The 21,225-nt window shown below is 46.7% G+C and overlaps 1 protein-coding gene across 3 annotated transcripts in view; it reads right to left on the bottom strand.

Moving 5' to 3' along the window:
* Rell1 (RELT like 1) overlaps positions 1-21,225 on the bottom strand; it is a 93,987-nt gene that overhangs the window by 46,081 nt on the left and 26,681 nt on the right. For all 3 annotated transcript variants that reach the window (XM_045130289.1, XM_004656111.2, XM_045130290.1), the window contains exon 2: positions 190-417. In XM_045130289.1, coding sequence (XP_044986224.1) covers positions 190-417 — 228 coding nt within the window. The remainder of the gene's footprint in view (positions 1-189; positions 418-21,225) is intronic.

Genomic DNA, 21,225 nt, shown 5'->3' with positions numbered 1-21,225 from the left:
ATAAAAACTCAAGGTATCATTCCTACAAAAGGTTGACATTACGTCATAACACAGGGGCTGAAATTAAAATGGACTGTTTTCTCCTCGTGAAGAAAGTGATTCCGTAAGAGGGGCTTCTTACTTAAAAACTGCCCCTCTGCCCCCACCTGTCACAACCCCCCCCCAATCAAAACAGCCCTGGTTAGTTACCTATCTTTTCCACCTTTTCCTCTTCGGCGTCTTGCTCAGCCTCGGTGGTACAGCGATAGCCTTTCTTCTTAAGCAGGTGGCAGATGAGGACACCAAAGAGACCCATGACAAAGAACACGGGGACGAGTGCGTACGCGATGTACTCTGGGTGGCCGTTGCCAGCGTTGTTTGTGGGCGGCGATGGGGTCGTCTCTGTCCGGGAGTGCATTGTGCGGCCGCCACCGTTGTCTATAGGAAGGAACACGCACGGCTATGTTAGAAATCGGTCATGACCCTCAGGGAACTTTCATGTTTTATCAATACTGTCTTCTTCAAAGCGCAGGCCACACGGAGGCTTGGAGTCCCAAAGCCCAGTCTCAAAGGGCGAGAGATTGGGCATGGGCTAAAACAATCCAAGGCCACCACCTCCTGTCCCTGCCACCCACAGACCCATCCCATCCTGGGTCATTTTGTTGAGAACCCCTTTAAGGCAGCTGCTTCGGCTGAGAGTCTTACAAGAAGTGGAATTTATGGGACGTCCCCCACACAGTATGCAAGCACTAAGTGCGGTACTTGGTGGTTAAATGCGCGGACCTGGGTTGAATGAACAGCTCCACCAGATGTACTGTGACAAGGAACAACTATCTAATGACTCAACACTTCAGTTTCTGTGTGTGTGTGCTATATACACAGGTTCATATGTGTATGGGCACCTGTGTATGTATTCAGAGCCTAGAGGACAAGCTTGGGTGTAATCCTCAAGAAAACCATCCACCTCTTTTGGAGACAAGGACTCTTTCTGATCCAGAGCCCACGGACTGGGCTAGATTATCTGGCCAACAAGAGCCGGGGATCCTTCTGTCGCGACTTCCCCAGCACTGACATTACGGGCACATGCTACCACACGTGGCTTTTTACGTGGGTACCAGGGATCGACCGCAGGTCCTCAGTCTTATGAAAGCGCCTTCTAACAGTACTACACATCTTCCTGTAAAGGTAAATAGACTCCTGCACGTAAGACACACAGGACTATTCCTGCAACAAGGGTCCACCTTCTTCCCATTTATACACCTGGGAAGCAAAGACGTGTGGATGCGAAAGTCACAGCGCTCCTGTCAAAGGGGTGAGAGAGAGTGTTTATTCTGGAGCCAATGGGTGACTGAGGCCTGGGAACACAGGTTTAGGTTACCCCAAACTCCATGTTCCAATGTATTAATTTCTCATGAAGGTTTTATAGTTACAGAACAAAATAAAGTCATAAATCAAAGCACATTTCAAATACATTGGCTGACTAAAGGGGGGGGGGATCTTCACCATAGGCCTCAGATGCTGTCTGATGACATTCTTAGCCCTTAGGTTAGTGGAAGTTGAGGTCTGTTCTTGCATTCTAAAACCTGATCAACTGATAGTCACTAGGATGCTAGGTCAGACAGAGGTGGGCAATAGATAGCTCTTAAGGGGCTAAGGTAGCCCAAGGTAATCTGGTTCTGACTTGCAACATTCCATGGCTCTGTGATCAGAAGGGCTGTATCAGTCCATTCAGCCTTGCCTGAAGTAGGTGCAGCAGATTCAGCTGGTTTCTGGGAACTTAAGTTCACAGATACCACACCAAGCCAGAGAGGCAAAGGTCTTCTCCTTGGGGAGCTCATGTTCCAGATGGGTTTAGGAAACTAACATATCTTGAGTAGGAAGAAGAGAGAAAAATCTGGTTGGCTTCAACTTCTTGGCTCAGGGTGCAGGCATAAACATGGGAGCTTGAGCTGGGCGTGGTGGTGGCCTACGCCTTTAATCCCAGCACTCGGGAGGCAGAAGTAGGTGGATCACTGTGAGCTCAAGGCCACCCTGAGACTACATGGTGAATTCCAGGTCAGCCTGGGCTAGAGCAAGACCTTACTTCGAAAAACCAAAACATAAAATACAATGAAATAAATGAAAGCTTGTGCATTTATTCCCTCAGTGACACAAATAAACGTTATTTGCATGCTTAATGTGGATCAGTCCTCTGCTGGGAAAGGAAGGTGATGGCAACATTAGGCAGCCCAGCCCGGAGGGTGGCTGGCATCAAGTGCATCCGTGTAAGCGTGCCCATGGCCAGACCAGGGCAGATGGTGAGAAGTGCCGGGGAAGGAACCCACAGACACTGGGAGGGAAAACTCTCAGACCTGTCTATGGTAACCAAGCACAGGGACGTGGTGCAGCGGGTGCATGGCTGGGGGAAGAGGAAAAATTTGCTTTCAGACATGTCACAGTAGCCGATGGACCCGTATCAGAGACCTGTAGGAGGTGCCACAAGACAGAGAATATGTCTGCGCACCCTGTAACATGCTCAACTAAGACAGCAGAGGACACAGGAGACCTGCAAAGTGTCACACCGGGGGACAATGGGGAGAGAAACAGATGAAGGGACAAACAGGTGGGTATAGAGTCAAGGAAAAAGAGGGATTAGGCCGGGATGAAGTTAGAATTCAGAATACTGATTCTGTGATAAAATGAAATGTCTTGAGCCAGTTGTGGTGGCGCACACCTTTAATCCCAGCACTTGGGAGGCAGAGGTAGGAGGATCACTGTGAGCTCGAGGCCACCCTGAGACTACATAGTGAATTCCAGGTCAGCCTGGGCCAAAGTGAGACCCTACCTCAAAAAGCCAAAAAAGAAAGAAAGAAAGGGAGGGAGGGAGGGAGGGAGGGAGGGAGGGAGGGAGGGAGGGAGGGAGGAAGGAAGGAAGGAAGGAAGGAAGGAAGGAAGGAAGGAAGGAAGGAAGGAAGGACTTGTATCAGGAAAACTCATCTAATCTTTTTTAAGAAATCCAGAAATCAGAAAAACAGTGACATCCAGTAATAAGCTTTTTGTATTTCTGGTTTTTTGAGGTAATGTCTCATGCTAGCCCAAACAAGGCTCAAACTCACAGAGATCGTTCTACCTGAGCTTCCGGAGTGCTGAGATTATACATGAGAGCCACCATGCCCAACTTTTTTTTTTTTTTTTTTAAAGCTAAGTTTTTTTTTTTGTTTGTTTGTTTTTTTTTTTTAATTTTTATTTATTTATTTGAGAGCGACAGACACAGAGAGAAAGACAGAGGGAGAGAGAGAGAATGGGCACGCCAGGGCTTCCAGCCTCTGCAAACGAACTCCAGACGCGTGCGCCCCCTTGTGCATCTGGCTAACGTGGGACCTGGGGAACCGAGCCTCGAACCGGAGTCCTTAGGCTTCACAGGCAAGCGCTTAACCGCTAAGCCATCTCTCCAGCCCAACCATGCCCAACTTAAGTTACGAGTTTCCTCAAGAACTTGGTGAAACTAATATCCCTATCACAGGGGATGAAATGCATACAGGTCACAGAGTCAGCAGTGTCAAAGGGAAGTTTAATTTGCAAACCAAAGACTGTGGAACAAAGGGCTACTTGTCTTTTCACATGGAAACATACATTATCTTTGAACAGAAAAAGAAATAAATCACTGAGTGCTTCAGTCTATAAAAGGTTGAATCAGGGCTGGAGAGATGGCTTGGCAATTAAGGTGCTAGCCTACAAAGCCAAAGGACCCAGGTTCAATTCCCCAGAAACCACGTAGATACATAAATGCCATCATGTGGGAACTTCCTACACTGAAACAGAAAACATGCTGTAGAGGTTTGTAGCCCGTGTGTAGGAGGCTGAACCATCTAAGTTTATGCAAGTATAGGACTGCCTAATGAAATATTTCTCACAATGTATTCCTATCATGACCGTATATAAATATTACATATATCAGAAATACTAGTATTTCTTCTTTTACTGTTCCAAATAAGTTTTCTTTGTTCTTTCTTTCTCTATCATATATTTCATGCAACAGGACTTGATAAAAACTGAGGAGTTTCCCTCAGAATCTTCCTCTGTTCCATCAGTCAGTGATAATTCTCTTTGGGGAGCACTGGGAAACAGAGATGAAAGCAAAGGGGTTCAGACGTGGTACCAAACAGCCCCTTCAGAATCAGGAGGTTGAGAAGGTATCTTCACTTTCAGTCTGACATCTAGAAAACCCTTGTGATTTGTGCAGCACAAAGGAAAGGCTCAACATGATAATGAAGGAGAAACGAGAAGCTGCCTCCCCACCACCCCCCCACACCCCCAGGGAAGGTCTCTCTCTAGCCCAGGGGGACCTGGAATTCACTATGTAGTCTCAGGGTGGCCTCGAACTCACGGCGATCCTCCTACCTCTGCCTCCCAAGTGCTGGGATTAAAGGCGTGCGCCACCATGCCCGGCAGAAAGCTTTAATAATACAGTTTATTTAGGACAGAGGCCCACAGAGAGAAGCTGCCTTCGCAGGATGAGAACGCGCAGCTGATCCAGTCTCCCCAAGGTGAGCGCAGGACCGGTGCCCCGGCTTCTTCCCCAGTCCAGCACCCCTGGGTGGGCTGGCCTCTCTGGGTCAGTCCCGAGACCATTAACCAGTCTGGTGACAGAAGGTCATCCTAATTAACTTAAAGGACTCCTCTGTCAGGTCCTGACACTCTCTTGGTGGGGAAGAGGAATTTCTCGCTCCCATGTAGCTGTCTCTGGCTGGGGCAGGGGAGGGCTCAGTTACTTCCCAGTGTGTCAGTTTCTCCCCTCTGCCAGCCTGGCCAGGGCAGAGAGGGGCTCTCCTTCCTTTTACCTGGATACTTTTCTGTTCCCTTACATGTGTTCTGTCCCCAGGCGCCTTCCCACTTTGTTATGTGTATCACTGTTCTCTAAGCTCGGGGTCTCCGCGTGGGTAGTGCTTTCCTGCCTACTCATGTTCAAGGGTCCGATCGCCTGCTCTCTGCTTTGGTACTTGCTCTTTCCTTAAGTCCTGAGTCTTCTGCCACCTAATCTCTTAGCTTCCTTCCATGTGAAGGTGAATGGCCAGTGCCCTGTGTTTTGCTCCCACATGTATGTCTGTTTCCTGGCCCAGGCGTTCATGTTCCTCCCACGCATGTGTGTTTATAGATCACCCCCTTCCCTACCCGAGGTTTCTCTGCAATGGAGATGCTCTGTCAGCTGACAGGCAAGGAGAATTCCCTTCCAGCCTGAGCCTTTCAGTTAGCCGCCTCCCTGGATCCTAAATTTTCTCTAAATAAACCTCATAATTCATAATTTTTTCTCTAAATAAATTCAATAATTCATAATGTATCCTCAGAGTCTGTTTTCTCAATGCTGCAAGGCCAGCCTCAGACTATATAGTGAACTCCAGGCCAGCCAGGGCTAGAGTGAGACCCTACCTCAAAAAAAATAAAAAAATAAATAAATAAAGAGGGCTGGAGAGATGGCTTAGTGGTTAAGCGCTTGCCTATGAAGCCTAAGGACCCCAGTTCGAGGCTCAATCCCCAGGACCCACGTTAGCCAGATGCGCAAGGGGGCGCACGCATCTGGAGTTCATCTGCAGTGGCTGAAGGCCCTGGCGCGCCCATTCTCTCTCTCTCTCTACCTGCCTCTTTCTCTGTCTGTCACTCTCAAATAAATAAATAAAAATAATAAGCAAAAAAAATTAAAAAAATAATAAAGGAAGGAAAGAAAGAGAACTTTCTGGAACTTGAGGCGTTGCTCTTGGCTCCCAGCCCTCACGCTGTGCAGAAGCCCATCTGTCTGTGCAAAGGGACCAGGAGCAGGCATCAACGTGCCAATCAGTTACTAAGCTGGCTTGGAAGTTGATCTTACAGCCAAGTTGATGCTTCACGGCGCACAGGCGAGCTGTCTGATGAATTCTGCCCTAAGTGTAGATCACAAGCCAAATAAATAATGTTGTTTGCAGACACTGGGCTCTGGTGACTTGTTACAGCAACAGCAACCACTCCTCTTGCAATCAATCACACAGTGAGGGGGAGATACGGCAGTAAGTAAAACATTCCAAAGGTCAGCGCAAGAAAGGAGCTTTTGCCACCATTATCAGAGATCCTCAGCACTGAAGAAAGTCATCATCCAAGTGAACTTGAAGTGGAAATCCAGCTCCTCAGCTGCCCAAGCCACATCTCCAGTGCCCGCCAGTCACCTGTGGCTATCGTGACCACACCGGACAGGTCCGTTAGAGGACACTTCCATCTATCATGCCACAAACTTCTGATGGTCAGCTCTGTTATGACTTACAAGGAAGAGCTAACAAAAAAACACTGGGTTGGACTGAAGAGATGGCATAGCAGTTAAGGCACATGCCTACGAAGACTAAGAACCCAGGTTCGATTCTCCAGGTCCCACATAAGCCAGATGCACACAGTGGCACATGCGTCTGGAGTTCATTTGCAGTGGCTAGAGGCCCTGGTCCATCCATTTTCTCTCTTTCTCTCTCTCTCTCCATCTCTAATAAATAAATAAAATCTATTAAAAAAAAAAAAGAAAACACTGAGTGGAGAATTTACTATAATGATAGTACATTAATTATAATTATTAAATAAAGAGTAAGCTTTATATACCACAGTAACTACTAAATAACTGAATAATAAACAAAAGTCTTTGCAAATTTGTGTAGGTTTAGCTTTCAATAATAACATTAAAATTTGCTTCAAAAGCCAGGCTTGGTGGTACATGGCTTTAATCCCAGCTCTTGGGAGACAGAGGTAGAAGGATCTCCATGAGTTCAAGGCTACCCCGAGATGACACAGTAAATTCCAGGTCAGCCTGAGCTAAAGCGAGACCCTACCTCAAAAAAAAAAAAAAAAAAAAAAAAAAAACAATGCTTCAAGCCAGGCATGGTAGCACACGCCTTCCATTTCAGACATAGAGGCAGACATAGGAGGATCGCCATGAGTTTGGGCCCAACCTTAGACTACATAGTGAATTCTAGGTCAGCCTGGGATGGAGCGAGACCCTACCTCAAAAAAAAAAAAAAACCTCACAAAACAATAATAATTTGTTTCAAAACACCTGTGTCCCTCACCCTTCCAGCTGAATTGTATCTGAATTATGCACAGATCATTTATTAAAATGTTTATTTATTTATTTGTAAGCAGAGATAGACAGACAGAAGAGAGACAGAGAGAATGGGTGTCCCAGGGGCTCCAGCCACTGCAAACGAACTCCAGATGCCTGCACCACCTTGTACATCTGGCTTTATGTGGGTACTGAGGACTCAAACCTGGGTTGTTAGGCTTTGCACACAAGCAGCTTAACTGCTGAGCCATCTCTCCAGCCCCCAGATCATTTACTGAATCCACAGCAAAGATTGTTGCAGCATTATTTTTATATAAGTCAAAAACATTAATCCTTGCAAGTTTGACAGCGAGCTATCTAAATCACTCGTCACATCTCTCTGTGCTTGTGTGTGGATGTGTGCATGTCTGGGGGTACACATGTGTGAGCATGTGCTATGTGGAGTCCCCAGGACAACTTCAGGTGCTGTTCCCTATGTGCCATCCGCCACTTTTGAGATAACTCACCAAGTAAGCAACACTGACTGGCCAGCAAGCCCCAGGACTGTCTCTGTCTCCCCGTCCCCAGCACTGGGGTTACAAGCACACACCACCACACCCAGCTTTTCTTCCATGGGTTCAGGTCCTAATGCCTGTAAGGCAAGCACTTCACTGACTGAGCTAGCTTCCCAACCCTTATATATCACTTACTGGAATTATAGGCAGAAAGGACTTGTGGAATTGTTGTGGAGATACAGGAAAATGCAAGTGATCCAATGTTGAATCTTAAAAGTTGGATTCAATGTCTTACAATATGATCTGATTAGTACAACCCCCCAAAATGCAACAAAATATAAAAATGAGCTGGGCGTGGTGGCACACGCCTTTAATCCCAGCACTTGGGAGGCAGAAGTAGGAGGATCGCCCTGAGTTTGAGGCCACCCTGAGACTCCACAGTGAATTCCAGGTCAGCCCAGGCTAGAGTGAAAGTCTACCTTGAAGCAAACAAACAAACAAACAAATGTATGAAGACCAAAAGATTAAGTAATTCTGAATGGAAGAATAATGAGATTCATCTTAAATTTTATTTTTCATGTTCTTCTGAAATCCTATAAAATTACTATCCATTGCTTTTCTTTTGTTATTAATTATGAACTTCACTGTATGAACAAATTACATGTCAGTCATATTATTTTTATGTACTGCTTTTTACTAAAAAGAAAAATGTAGAAAAAGTCCATCCGGGGCTAGAGGGATGGCTTAGCAGTTAAGGCGCTTGCCTCTGAAGTCTATGGTCCCATGTTCGATTCCCTAGGACCCACATAAGCCATATGCACAAGGTGGTGCACACATCTAGAGTGTGTTTGCAGTGGCTGGAGGCCTTGGAGCATCCCTTCTCTCTCTATCTGCCTTTCTCTCTCCCTCTTTCTCTCAAAAGAAGTAAATAAATAAATAAAATATTAAAAATAAAAAGTCTATCAGCCACTTGGGAGTCACAGACCCCTTAAGAGTGATTCAAATCAAACTTTCAATTTTTGCCTCCAGTTTCTGCATGCTCTTAATTAATATAAGAGCAAGCAACATGATGATGATGCCCCCATGTTGCAGGTGTTTTTGTTTGTTTGTTTGTTTTTGTTTTTCAAGGTAGGGCCTCATTATAGCCCAGGCTGACCTGAAATTCACTATGTAGTCTCAGGAAGGCCTCAAACTCACAGCAATCCACCTACCTCAGCCTCCTGAGTGCTGAGATTAAAGGCATGCACCACTATGCATAGCCAGCTGGAACAAACACCTGACCAGAAGCAGCTTACGGGAGGAAAGGGCTTATTTCAGACTTACAGCATCCAGGGGAACACCATCAATGGCCAAAGAAGCTTCCACAGATGCAGAGCAGAAGAGACATCACCACCAACCAGCAATCATGAACATCCAGGGCTCAAACCACTCAGGACACTCCTTAAGGCTGGACATACAATCTGCCTCCAGAGACACCTTCCTGAAGGCTTCTGGAGACTTAAGTAGGAAGCTCAGCCTTAATCAAAACTCCCTGAGGCTATAGGGGACATCCATTCACATTCCAACCACCACACCCTATCTCTGAGCATCATGCTACCATCCATCCAGACCTGAATTCCAAAGGAAACAATTCTCTTTGGTGTCCTGCATTAGCTTTTGTCATCTCCTCTCCTAAATTTCTATGTTAAATGCTTTGAGGAGTGGGATAGATGTGTGGTCTGTAGTGTGGTACAGACCCGTGTGCATGCAGATGAGTGTTCAAGAGACACACGTGTATACAGAGGCCAGAGGAAAATGATGGCTGTCCTCCTCCATCGCTCTTGCACCTTATTTCTGAGACAGTCTCCCACTGAACCTGGCCCCCAAGTGTTTTACAACTAAACCAGCTGACCAGGAAACCCCAGTGATCCTCCTGTCTCTGCTTCCTTTAGGGCTATGGTTATAGACATACACAGCCACACTTGTTTTTTTTATGTGGGTGCCAGGGACTGAATGCTTGCAAGCCCTCAAGCCCTTTTACCAACTAAGCCACTTTATAATTCCCAGATGTTGAATTTTACACAATACTAAGAAGGCTTGAATATCTGTGTCTGTGTAACTGCCATTCTAGCTGTATTAAAAAAGTAAAGGGCTGGACAGATGGCTTAGCAGTGGAGGCGCTTGCCCATTCTCAACCTCCCTCCCCCCCCACTTCCTGCTTGCAAATAAATAAACTTTAAAAAAAAAAAAACAACAACAAAAAGAAAAAACAGAGACACAGCAGTAGGCAGGACACCCAGAGAAGGACTGATGCCATACTGCTGCGACAAGGGATCTACCCTGTGCGGCCCTGGGGAATAGATGCCTTGACTCTGTGCCTGGAGGTGCTGGAAGGACTTTCCAGGAGCGTGAATGGCAGGTGCTGTGGGAAAGCAATGAAATAAGAGGGAAGGGCCTCTGCTTTGATAAGCAGTAAGGTGGGTCCTCAAAAAAAAAAAAAAAATTAAAAATAGAACAATCATTTAATATTTAATCAAGAAATCTTGCTCTAGGGTTGATATCTAAGGAATTCAAATTAGGATCTTGAAGAGATATCTGTACTTTCCATGGTCACTGAATCACTGTGCACAAGAGCCAAGGTAAGAAAATAACCTAAAAGCTTCTTGGCAGAGAAAGAAGTGTGGTCCACATATACAATGGACCATTGTGTACCTTTGTAAAAGAAGGGAATTCTACTCTATGTGATAACATGAATGAACCTTAAGGACATTATGCTAAATGAAATAAGTCAGTCACAAAAAGACAAATACCACAGGATTGTACTTATATTGTCCCTCCTTAGCTAACCCCCAGTGGATTCCTGAAAACAAAGAAAGAAACTGAGCCCTCTGTGCATCATGTTTGTTCCTATATGTAATTCACCTGTGATGAAGTCTCATTTCAGAATTGGGCACAGTAAGAGATTAACAGTAGTCAACTAAAAATATACCATACTACAAGTTTTACATAAAGCCAAGTGTAGTGGCACACGTCTTTTAATCCCAGCACCCAGGAGGCAGATGTAGGAGGATCACCAGAAAGTTCAAGGCCACCCTGAGACTATATAGTGAATTCCAGGTCAGCCTGGGCTAGAGCAAGACCCTACCTTAAAAAAACAATATAAGGGCTGGAGAGATGGCTTAGCGGTTAGGCGCTTGCCTATGAAGCCTAAGGACCCCGGTTCGAGGCTCAGTTCCCCAGGTCCCACGGTAGCCAGATGCACAAGGGGGCGCACGCGTCTGGAGTTCGTTTGCAGAGGCTGGAAGCCCTGGCGCGCCCATTCTCTCTCTCTCCCTCTATCTGTCTTTCTCTCTGTGTCTGTCGCTCTCAAATAAATAAAATTTAAAAAAAAAAAGTTAAAAAAAAAAACAATATAAAAAAAAACTACGTGTGTGCGTGTGTGTGTGTGTGTGTGTGTTGGAAAGATGACTCAGCAATTAAGGTACTTGGCTGCAAAGCCTAATGAGCCAGCTTTGATTCCCCAGTACCATGTAAAGCCAGATGCAGAAAGTGGCACATGCATCTGGAGTTCATTTGCAGTGCTTGGAGGACCTGGCACAACCCTTCTCATTCATTCATTCATTCAGCCCGTCTCTTTCCCATCTCTCTCTCTGCTTAAAAATGTATAAAAATATTTTTAAAAGTTATATGAATGAATGTTCTCTCTCTCCTCTCAAAATGTTACTGTACTCTCTACTTTTCACTTAAAAGAAGCCCTTTGGAGTATCTCTTTGGCATATCCAAATTGCCATCATCACTACTTCTGCACTTCGGGGACACTGCCAAGTGACCGCTGGCACCCACACGCAGACACTACAGCACACCGGCTACCAGGCCATCCTCAGAGCAAGAGCATCCCGGACAAAGGCGAGTCACACCTCAGGCTATAAGGAGTAGGACAGAGCAGGATGGAAGAAAATTTCATCACAATACTCAGAAGGATGCACATTTGTATTAAATATGTTATTATTTATTTGCAAGCAGAGATAGAGAGACAGAGAGAGAGAAATGGGCCCGCCAGGGCTTCCCCACCACTGCAGGAGAACTCCAGATGCACGCACCACTCCACGTATCTGTCTTTACGTGGGCACTGGGGAGTCAAGCCCTGGCTGTTGGGCCTTGCAATCAAGTCCCTTTCGCCGCTGAGCCATCTCTCTAGCTCAGGATGTATGACGCTTTTATTTCTGGAAAGTTCCATTTAATATCATTGTGGGCAAATGAAACCACGGAGAGCCAAACCATGGCTAAGGGACCACTGTGGTGAAAGTCTACGAAGAGAGGAGACAGAAGCTAGGGGAGGAGGAAATGGATAGCAGCTGCGCAAAGGGCATCAAGTTTCAGTTATCCAAAAGTAAGTCTAGATTGCCACTGCACTGTAGTGTGCACTTAAGAACCTGGTGAGACAAAGAATGTATGAAGCGTTCCTACCACAATAAAGAGAGAGGTTGAGGAAGAACAGCAGGAGGAGGAAGAGGAGCCCATATAAAATCTTTAGGAGACTTGAGAATATTTCAGACAAATGAGGCCACATGGGGGAAAGGGCTGGAGAGATGGCTTAGCAGTAAAGTGCTTGCCTGTGAAGCTTAAGGACCCTGGTTCGAAGCTCCATTCCTCAGGATCCACGTAAGCCAGATGCACAGGGGGACACACATGTCTGGAGTTCGTTTGCAGTGGCTGGAGGCTCTAGCGCGCCCATTCTCTCTATCTCTTTCTCTCTCTGCCTCTCTCTCTGTCACTCAAAAAAAAGAATAAGCTGGGTGTGGTGGTGCACGCCTTTAATCCCAGCACTCAGGAGGCAGAGGTAGGAGGATCGCCATGAGTTCGAGGCCACCCTGAAACTACAAACATTCCAGATCAGCCTGGACTAGCGCAAGACCCTACCTCATAAAAAAAAAAAAAAAAAAATTTTAATAAAATAAAATAATACATGGGAAACCTTTAGTGTCTAATTTAGGAAGCAGCTTGGCATTTTTTAACTTCCTCTCACTGGATTTTACTTCCTATTTTGGGGTACTTTCTTGAAGTAAATTCTTTTAAAACCCTGAAAGTAAATAAATTGAAAGAAAAAACAATTCACAGGAAATCTTCAGTGTTCAGTGGCTTTGGATGGAGTTGCTTTCCAAAGGACCAGAAGAAAAGATAACTCCAGGCACTGGGGGTGTGTGGGGGGGGTTAGGGGCTGGAGAGACGAGCACAGTGTGAACACACAGAGAGGCCGGGCGCTCACACTCAGAGTGAAGGGGAATGTTTCTTTGCAGTGGGTTCTGTAACTCCCTGTCACTGTGGGACAATAGCTGGGAGCAGGTTATCTGTATGGAAAAAGAGGTTCGTTTGGACCCCTGATTCTGAGGCAGGAAAGTCAAGAGCACGGTGTTGGCTGGTGAGCGTCTCAATGCTTCCACTTGGCACACGTAAAACAGAAATCAGCTTCACTCAACACGAACGTGCCCTAACATTAATCAATGCCCAGCAACACCTAATAAGTCTCTTGAGGTAAGAGGTCACTCACTCACACAAGAAGAGCTTAATTCAGGAGCTGAGGGGAATGGCTCAGTTGGAAAATACTTGTGGTATTAGCAAGAGGACCTGAGTTCAAATCTCCAGCACCCACATCAATAAGAGGTGTAGTGATACCTGCCTGTAACCCCAAGACTAGGGAGGCAGAGATAGCCTAGGCCAATCAGTGAGGTCCAGATTCAGTGTGAACCTGGCATGTTAGCACACGCCTTTCTTTAATCCCAGCACTTGGGAGGCAGAGGTATGAGGATCACCAAGAGTTCAAGGCCAGCCTGAGCTAGAGTGAGACCCTACCTTGGAAAACCAAAAAAAATTTTTTTTAAATCAAACAGAAAATAAGATGGGGAGAGTTGTACTTGTTTTTTTTTTTCTTTTTCAATTTTATTTATTTATTTATTTGCCAGAGAGAAAGGGAGAGAGAGAGTGTGGGCACTCCAAGTCCTCCAGCCACTGCAAATGAACTCCAGATGTGTGCGCCCCCTTGTGCATCTGGCTAACATGGATCCTGGGGTGTAGAACCTGGGTCCTTCAGCTTTGCAGGCAAACACCTTAACCACTAAGCCATCCCTCCAGCCCTTGATTTTTTTTTTATCATTATTTATTTATTTATTTGAGAGCGACAGACAGAGAGAGAAAGAGACAGAGAGAGAGAGAGAATGAGCGCGCCAGGGCCTCCAGCCACTGCAGATGAACTCCAGATGCGTGCGCCCCTTGTGCATCTGGCTAACATGGGTCCCGGGGAATCGAGCCTCGAACAAGTGTCCTTAGGCTTCACAGGCAAGCGCTTAACCGCTAAGCCACCTCTCCAGCCCCAGCCCTTGATTTTTTAAAAATATTTGTATTTATTTATTTGCAAGCAGAGAGAGAGAGAAGACAGTGAGACAGAATGGGCATGCACCACTGCAAACAAACTCCAGACACATATGCCACTTTGTACTTCTGGCTATAAATAGGTACCTGGGAATCAAGCCCAGGTTGTTAGGTTTTTCACGCAGGCACCTTATCCACTGAGCTATCCCTCCAACCCAAAAGTTGTACTTGAAATGACTTCGACACACTCTTCCTATCTGCTGCAGGTAAGAAACCTTTCTCTGCTCAGAAAATAAGTAAATAAGATGGAGAGTGAGTGAGGAAAACACCCACTGTTGATCTCTGGCCTCCATACACATGTGCTGATACCCACATATACATGTGCCCACACAAATATGAACATTCATACACAGACACCACACACACACACATACACACACACACACACACACACACACACACACACACACCCTGCTTAATACACTCATGAGGGCTCCACTCCATGAGCAGACACCTTCCCCCAGGCCTCCACACAGCCTGCTGAGGTTTAATTTTCCAAAACAGGAACTTTCAGAACATACTCAAGCCAGCGTTTGAAAGAAAGGGAAACATGAACATGGAGCAATGAACTTGAGATCAGCTCCACATGGAGGGCACGATGAAGCACTGGAACAGGGAGAGAAGCTCCTCCCCGGATCATCCTTGAAAGGCGGGGAAGGAGGCTGAGGAAGCAGGTGGCTAGTTGCCTCTACTTTCTACCACACAAGAAGCAATGCCATCCATTGAGAAGTGGCGTGGGCCAGGGCTGAGGGACTTGGGGAGAGAGCAGACCAGCGGAGAATGGCAGGAGAAGCTTCCAGCTGGGATGAACACCCCACATCTCCACGTGCAGAGGTAAGAATGGCCCAGGAATCCCCGAAAGAGACAAGCACTGAGGGTCAGAATGGAAATTGGGCAAAGCCAAAGAAAGGAAGAAAACAGTTGGGAGTGAGATGGCTCAAGAAGTGCTGGAAACCTGACTCACACTATTATACTACCATTCCAAGTAAGAATACTACTGCTTCAAATTGAGGCAATTTAGTGACTGCCCCCCCCACACACACACACAAAGTAAAAGTGGGGGATGTCCTTGAGCCTGCTCTTGCAGTCTTCAGTTGGCTAGAGGTCACAGAAGGACTGGCTTCTGCTTATATCTTGCCTAAAGGAGTTCCCTAGATCTGTTTTCCCATAAACAACCTGAGTTCCTCTTTAGGAAGGAGTTCCCCTTACCTAGAATTAAGATTCCTGGAAGGATTAAACATGAACCTGGCATTGTGGTGGGGTCAGATCAGCCCCCATTCAGAGCTTATAAATAAATAATCCCCTCCAGCCTTCTCATGGGCTGGAGCTCTTCACAATGGCTCTTCTTTCTTTCTCTGAATCTAATAAAGTCTGTCTAAATTGTACTCTCTGGTCTATAGACTTCAGTTCTTTGAATTCATAAGACAAGAATCCAAGGACATGATGACCACTCCCCCACCCAAAAAAAATGACAGGCCATTGCCAAAGCTCTTGGTTTCCCACAAGGAATAGATGGTAAGACCCTATTGTTGAAGACTCCACATGGAGAATGGAGTTTCAAAGGGGAAAGTGGGGAGGAGAGAGGGCACTACCATGGGATATAGTTTACAGTCATGGATGTTGTTAATAAAAAAATAAAAAGAGAGTTGGAGAAATGGCTTAGCGGTTAAGCACTTGCCTGTGAAGCCTGTGAAGCCTAAGGACCCAGGTTTGAGGCTCAATTCCCCGGGACCCACGTTAGCCAGATGCACAAGGGGGCGCATGCGTCTGGAGTTCGTTTGCAGTGGCTGAAGGCCCTGGTGTGCCCATTCTCTCTCTCTCTGCCTCTTTCTTTCTCTCTGCCTGTTGCTCTCAAATAAATAAATAAAAATGATAAATAAAGCTTTAAAAAAAATAAGAAGAAAGGGTAGGTGAGTCCCCATGGTCACATGGTAAGTGACTAAGTGGCAGAGCTTGCTGTTGTTCTTGGTGTCTGTGTACGCATGCGTAAAAAGAGCTTACCATAAGCCCCACCCAGGGCTAAGGCTCAGAGGGTGAGGCACTAGTCATACAAGTATGAGGACCTGAGTTCAAATCCCCAGGACTCATGTCAAGTCAGACACATCTGTAGTCCCAGTCCACCTATGGCAAGAAGGGAGTCAGAGACAGGAGAATCCCTGGGAGGAGCACATGGGCCAATAGGCAGCAACAACCAGGAGACCCTGCCCCAGGCAAGGTGGAGGGCAAGGACCTACAGCCAAGGTTGACCTCGGACCTCCACACATGCATGCAGCATAGGTGCACCCACAGTCACACACATCATGCATGCAATAATTAGAGAGAGAGGGCCCATCCCGCTACTAGGCATGTTCTAAATGCTTCTTCTCGGGAATATTTCATCACCTAGTCACTTTTTTGCTCAAATGCTAAATGCCGACTGGCTCTGTCATATTTCACAACTTGGTTTAAAGGCTCGCAGGTTTTAAAAACATGATTCTAATCAGCACAGCAAGCAATAAGCTTGTAGTTTGAGAATGCCTCCCACCCCAGACAGACTTCAGAGCTGTTTCCTGAATGAATGACTATGACTCAATCCTCAATACCACTCACCCTCCCAGCTCACAAAGTCATGGTTTCCCTAAGCAAGTCAGAGGGCCATAGTCTGTCTGTCTATCTGCCTGTCTGTTTGTCTCCCCTCTTTCTCTCTCTCGCGCTAACCAGTAAGTATAATTTTAAAGTAAAAAAAAAAAAAAAGTGAAAAGCAATTTTCTAGCTTGCTTCCAAACTCCACTTGTATTTCCCAACTGACCGCAGTGGTCAGAGGCGCTGAGGAAGAATGGCACTGACAGGCATTCCTCACGCCCAGTGGGCAGATGCAGCCAGAGGGCTATGAAAATAAATGGAGTCACCAGAGACTCCAGGCCCAGAAGCCTGTCCCGCGCAGCTCTGGTCAACCAAGGCCAAGCGTGCTCTGGCGGCTCTGAGAGCAGCTGCCCCTCCTACCAGAAGCAGCTGTGCATCAGAGGTGAAGGGTGAAGGTTTGCAGCTCAGCAGACATGAAAATGGGACGGGACGGAGGCTAGGGGAGGGGAGGACCTGACCTATGCCAAGCTGGATAGAAAAGCAGCTCTGAAAACATGCAGGTACACATGCATGCACACACACACACACACACATGCGCGCGCACACACACACACACACACACACACACACACACACACACGTTTTTCTCTCAGTTTCCATCTCAATCCCCAGTATCCAGGAACAGTGATCTTTGCTCTAGCCACTCATTTCTCTAAAGGGGTTTTCCTTGGCCCATCTTTTCACCATCCACCTCTGTCATGGTGAGCAACACATCACCTCTCTGGGTCTCAGTTTGCTCATCTGAAAACTCCAGAACAGCAGCCCAGGTCTCGGAATCCCCAAAGCGGATAACGTTCTCTAGCCCCGTCCATAATTCTGTCTGGCCCATGCTACCAGAGATAAACATAGATCCATGGTCCTGAACACCAATTCTTCTTTAACTCACTTCGTGGAAAAATGAAACTTGACACACACGCCAACCTCGCGCTAACCTGATGCAGTCACTACCATCCCTGCTGCATGGACATGAACAGATTTGATCTGTCCCTGCCTGGCAGGGGTGAGGGCAGAGGAGGGGCAGCCATGGCATTCTCCACTGGTCTCTGGGCACCAGGTCACATCACTATAAAGCAAGGCTCTTTTGCACAAGAGGGCACTTGCCCACGGTGAGGGCTCAGACGTAGCCTTTGCTCAGATTCAACAAGCTTAAAACCAGATGCACGGGGGCTGGCGAGATGCCCTGTGGGTGAAGTGCTTGCGCTCCAAGTGTGAGGACCAGAGTTTGGGCCCCAGCGCCCACGTCAATGCCATGGTGTCATCCCAGCACTGGGACGGGGGGACAGGAGCGCTGGGGCTCAGTGGTAGCTAGTCCAACGGAAGCAGCGAGCACTGGGTTCCACCGGAGACCCGCCTCAACCCACTTCTGGCCTCCGCTTTCACACGTGCAACTATACACACAGTCTGTAGACACAAATACACACATACCCCAACAACAACAACAAAACGAGTATAAAATGGATGAAAGCATTTACGTGGGCTCTGGAGAACAGTGCGTGTGAGGATATCGGAGTGCTGACCTGGGTAGTGAAGACTGAGCTAGTCAGCTCCTAGATAAACAATTCCATCCCTCCTTACAGGGCAGCTGAGATGGGGCGGGGGGGGGGGGGGACAGACAGCACCTCCAGCTGAGTCCTCCCACACACCCAAGAAACAGAATCCCACCCCCACAGCACGCAGCCCCTTCTCCCTCCCTCTCTAATTTTGTACTTTTTTTTTGGTCTGTTTGTGTTTTTGAGGCGGGGTCTTGCTCTAATCTAAGCTCACCTGGAATTCACTATGGAGTCTCAGGCTGGCCTCAAACTCACAGCGATCCTCCTACCTCAGCGTCACCCCCTCTCCCCCCCGCCAAGTGCTGGGATTAAAGGGCATAAACCCACATGCCCAGCCCCTTCCCTCTCTTTACTTTGTCCAAGTCCACAGTGACATGTGAGCAGCAAAATCTGACTTGGCTCCGCAGGATCACTTTGGAAACATGGAAGCCCAGACCAGTGCTTCAGTAAGCCGTGGAAAACCAACAATGTTGAGACCTGAACCTAGGTAAACAGCTGTATCTGCCTGAAGCCCCTTGAAAAATTATCATTACTACAGACAATTAAAATGCACTTCAGGGCTGGAGAGATGCCTTAGCGGTTAAGTGCTTGCCTGTGAAGAAGCCTAAGGACCCCAGTTCAAGGCTTGATTCCCCTGGACCTGCGAAAGCCAGATGCACAAGTTGGCACATGCATCTGGAGTTCGTTTGCAGTGACTGGAGGCCCTGGCACGCCCACAGTCTGTCTGTCTCTCTCTCTCTCTGTCTCTGCCTCTTTCTCTGTCGCTCTCACATAAATAAATAAAAATAAACAAAAAATTAAAAATAAATTAATAAAATGCACTTTAATTTCCAATCCAGCTGCTCCAAAGGAATGCTTGGGCGTCCCCCCAGGCTGGGTCCCTTGTGGAAGAAGCACCTAGTACCAGAGCACCGAAGAAAAACTGAACTGATGGCCTGAAGAAATAGCTTAGTGGTCAAGAAGCTTGCCTGCAAAGCCAAAGAACGCAGGTTCAATTCCCCAGGACCCATAAAAGCCAGATGCACCAAGGTTGACTATGTGCCTGGAGTTCATTTGCCATGGCCAAAGGCTCTGGCGTGCCCATTCTCAATCTCAAATAAATAAATAACTCTTTTATTTATCTGTCAATCTACTTCTTTCTCTCTCAAATAAGTGACTCTCAAATAAATTTTTAAAAATTTATAAAAAGAAAAACTGAGCTAGGGGGAAAAAAAAGAACATTCTTGACAGGCAGGAGTTTGAAGGACAAAGAGGGATCAGTCCTGAACCCCAGGTTGTTACCAGATCAAAGGACTGAAACTAGAGTGACGTCAATATAAAGAAATTAAAAAAAAATAATCTAAATATTTACCATCCTTGGTTTCAATTTAAACCAAAGGGCTAAAACGGACTTTACAGAGTCCAAGAAAGTCCCTAACATCCACTCTCCAAAACTGGAGATTGTATCTTAAGGCCAGAGAACTCCCTCACCAAACAAGTCCCTGAGAAAGACGCGGCAGGGACGACAGCAGCCCCAGCCCCGCCCGAGCTGCTTCTTGGGAAGGGATTAACTCCAAGATCTCAGGAAGTCTAGAGGGGCCAGGAGACCAACTTCTGGACTCTTGGGGAAACCTTCCTGCTGCCCTCAAACAATGGCTTGCATTCAGGAGAAGGCCTATCTAATGGGAACTCACCAGGACTATGGCAAGATCAGATCACCAAGTTTCTTGCTCTAGGACATGGGCAAGAACGGAGGCAGAATCAAGAGAAGCCCAGAAACTCCTGGGCTGGCCAGCCTGGCATACATGGTGGTGAACGGTAAGGGACTAAGGCCAGGACCATGCATCTAAGACAGAGAAGACTTAGTCCCCAAGAGGCAGGGCACAGTGAGGAAATCCTCTGGGGGCCATGCAAGGAAAAACAATGCCCCAAGGTCTGGGGAACTGGGGATAGCACTCCCGTATTTTTTTTTTCCTGTTCTCCTCCCTCACTTCCTCCTGCCCCTCCTCTTTTAGCTATTTTCAGTGCTGCCGGTTAGGAGATATTTTAAGTCTCTAGTTACTGATAGCCTTGTCTGTCTCCGAGGAAGGAGGATGGAAAGCAGGCGTAGAAAGAATTTTACTAAAGACCCAAATTGTAAATTAGTCCATTCAAGAAAGAAATGGAAGATATGGAAGGAGGTGGGGTAAGTGTGGGTCATCAGGGGTGAATATGATAAAAGTATGTTATATACTTAGATGAAAGGGTCATCATGAGGCCCAGTATTCTGAACGATTCATGTACCCTAATTTTAAAAAGAAAAAAAAAATGGTTTTTTTTTTTTTTTTTTTTGGTTTTTCAAGGTAGGGTCTCACTCTAGCCCAGTCTGACCTAGAATTCACTACGGAGTCTCAGGGTGGCCTCGAACTCAGGGCAATCCTACTTCTGCCTCCCGAGTGCTGGGATTAAAAGCATGCACCACCACGTCCGGCAAAAAATGTAATTTTTAAAAAGTCATTTGTGGGCTAGAGAGATGGCTTAGCAGACAAAGCGCCTGCCTGAGAAGCCTAAGGACCCAGGTTCAATTCCCCAGTACCCAAGTAAAGCAGATGCACAAGGTGGCACATGCATCTAGAGTTCCTTTGCATGACAAGAAGCCCTGGAATGCCCATTATCTTTCTCTTTCCCTCAAATAAATAAATAAAAAGAAAAAGTCATTTGTTTGAAGTGACTTTAAGCAAGCCTAGTGTTGGTTCTGGGTTCTTTCTGAAAGGTGGAGTACTATCAATGAGGGGCTACCGCAAAAGAAATGCAAGGGCAGCCTGCTGGATGTCTGCAGCGTCAGACAGGGTCCTGAGTTCCAGGCTCAGTCTCTTCTCCTTTCCACATCTGTAAGGAAGCTTTTCCCCTTGACCCTTGTGAGATGGAAAAATAAAGCAATGGGAGTTCAACAGCAAAGCCCTGTGTGTGACCAAATAAGATCCAACCAGCGAAACAGGACCGCAGAGCCCCCGTTCTCGCTAGCAGTGTCAGTAGAAGTCCTGATCTCTGTTCTTTTTGTTGGCTTGTTTTGGGGGGTATGGTGTGTGTGTACACAGGTGTCCATGTGTGGTCAACACATGCAGTCAGAGGACACCTTCAGGCATCAGCCCTGGCCTTCCACCTGGCG

Source organism: Jaculus jaculus, chromosome 11 (assembly GCF_020740685.1).
Source record: "Jaculus jaculus isolate mJacJac1 chromosome 11, mJacJac1.mat.Y.cur, whole genome shotgun sequence".
Lineage (NCBI taxonomy): Eukaryota > Metazoa > Chordata > Mammalia > Rodentia > Dipodidae > Jaculus > Jaculus jaculus.
Note: the sequence above shows the minus strand (reverse complement) of the source record. Positions and strands in the feature narration are given on the sequence as shown.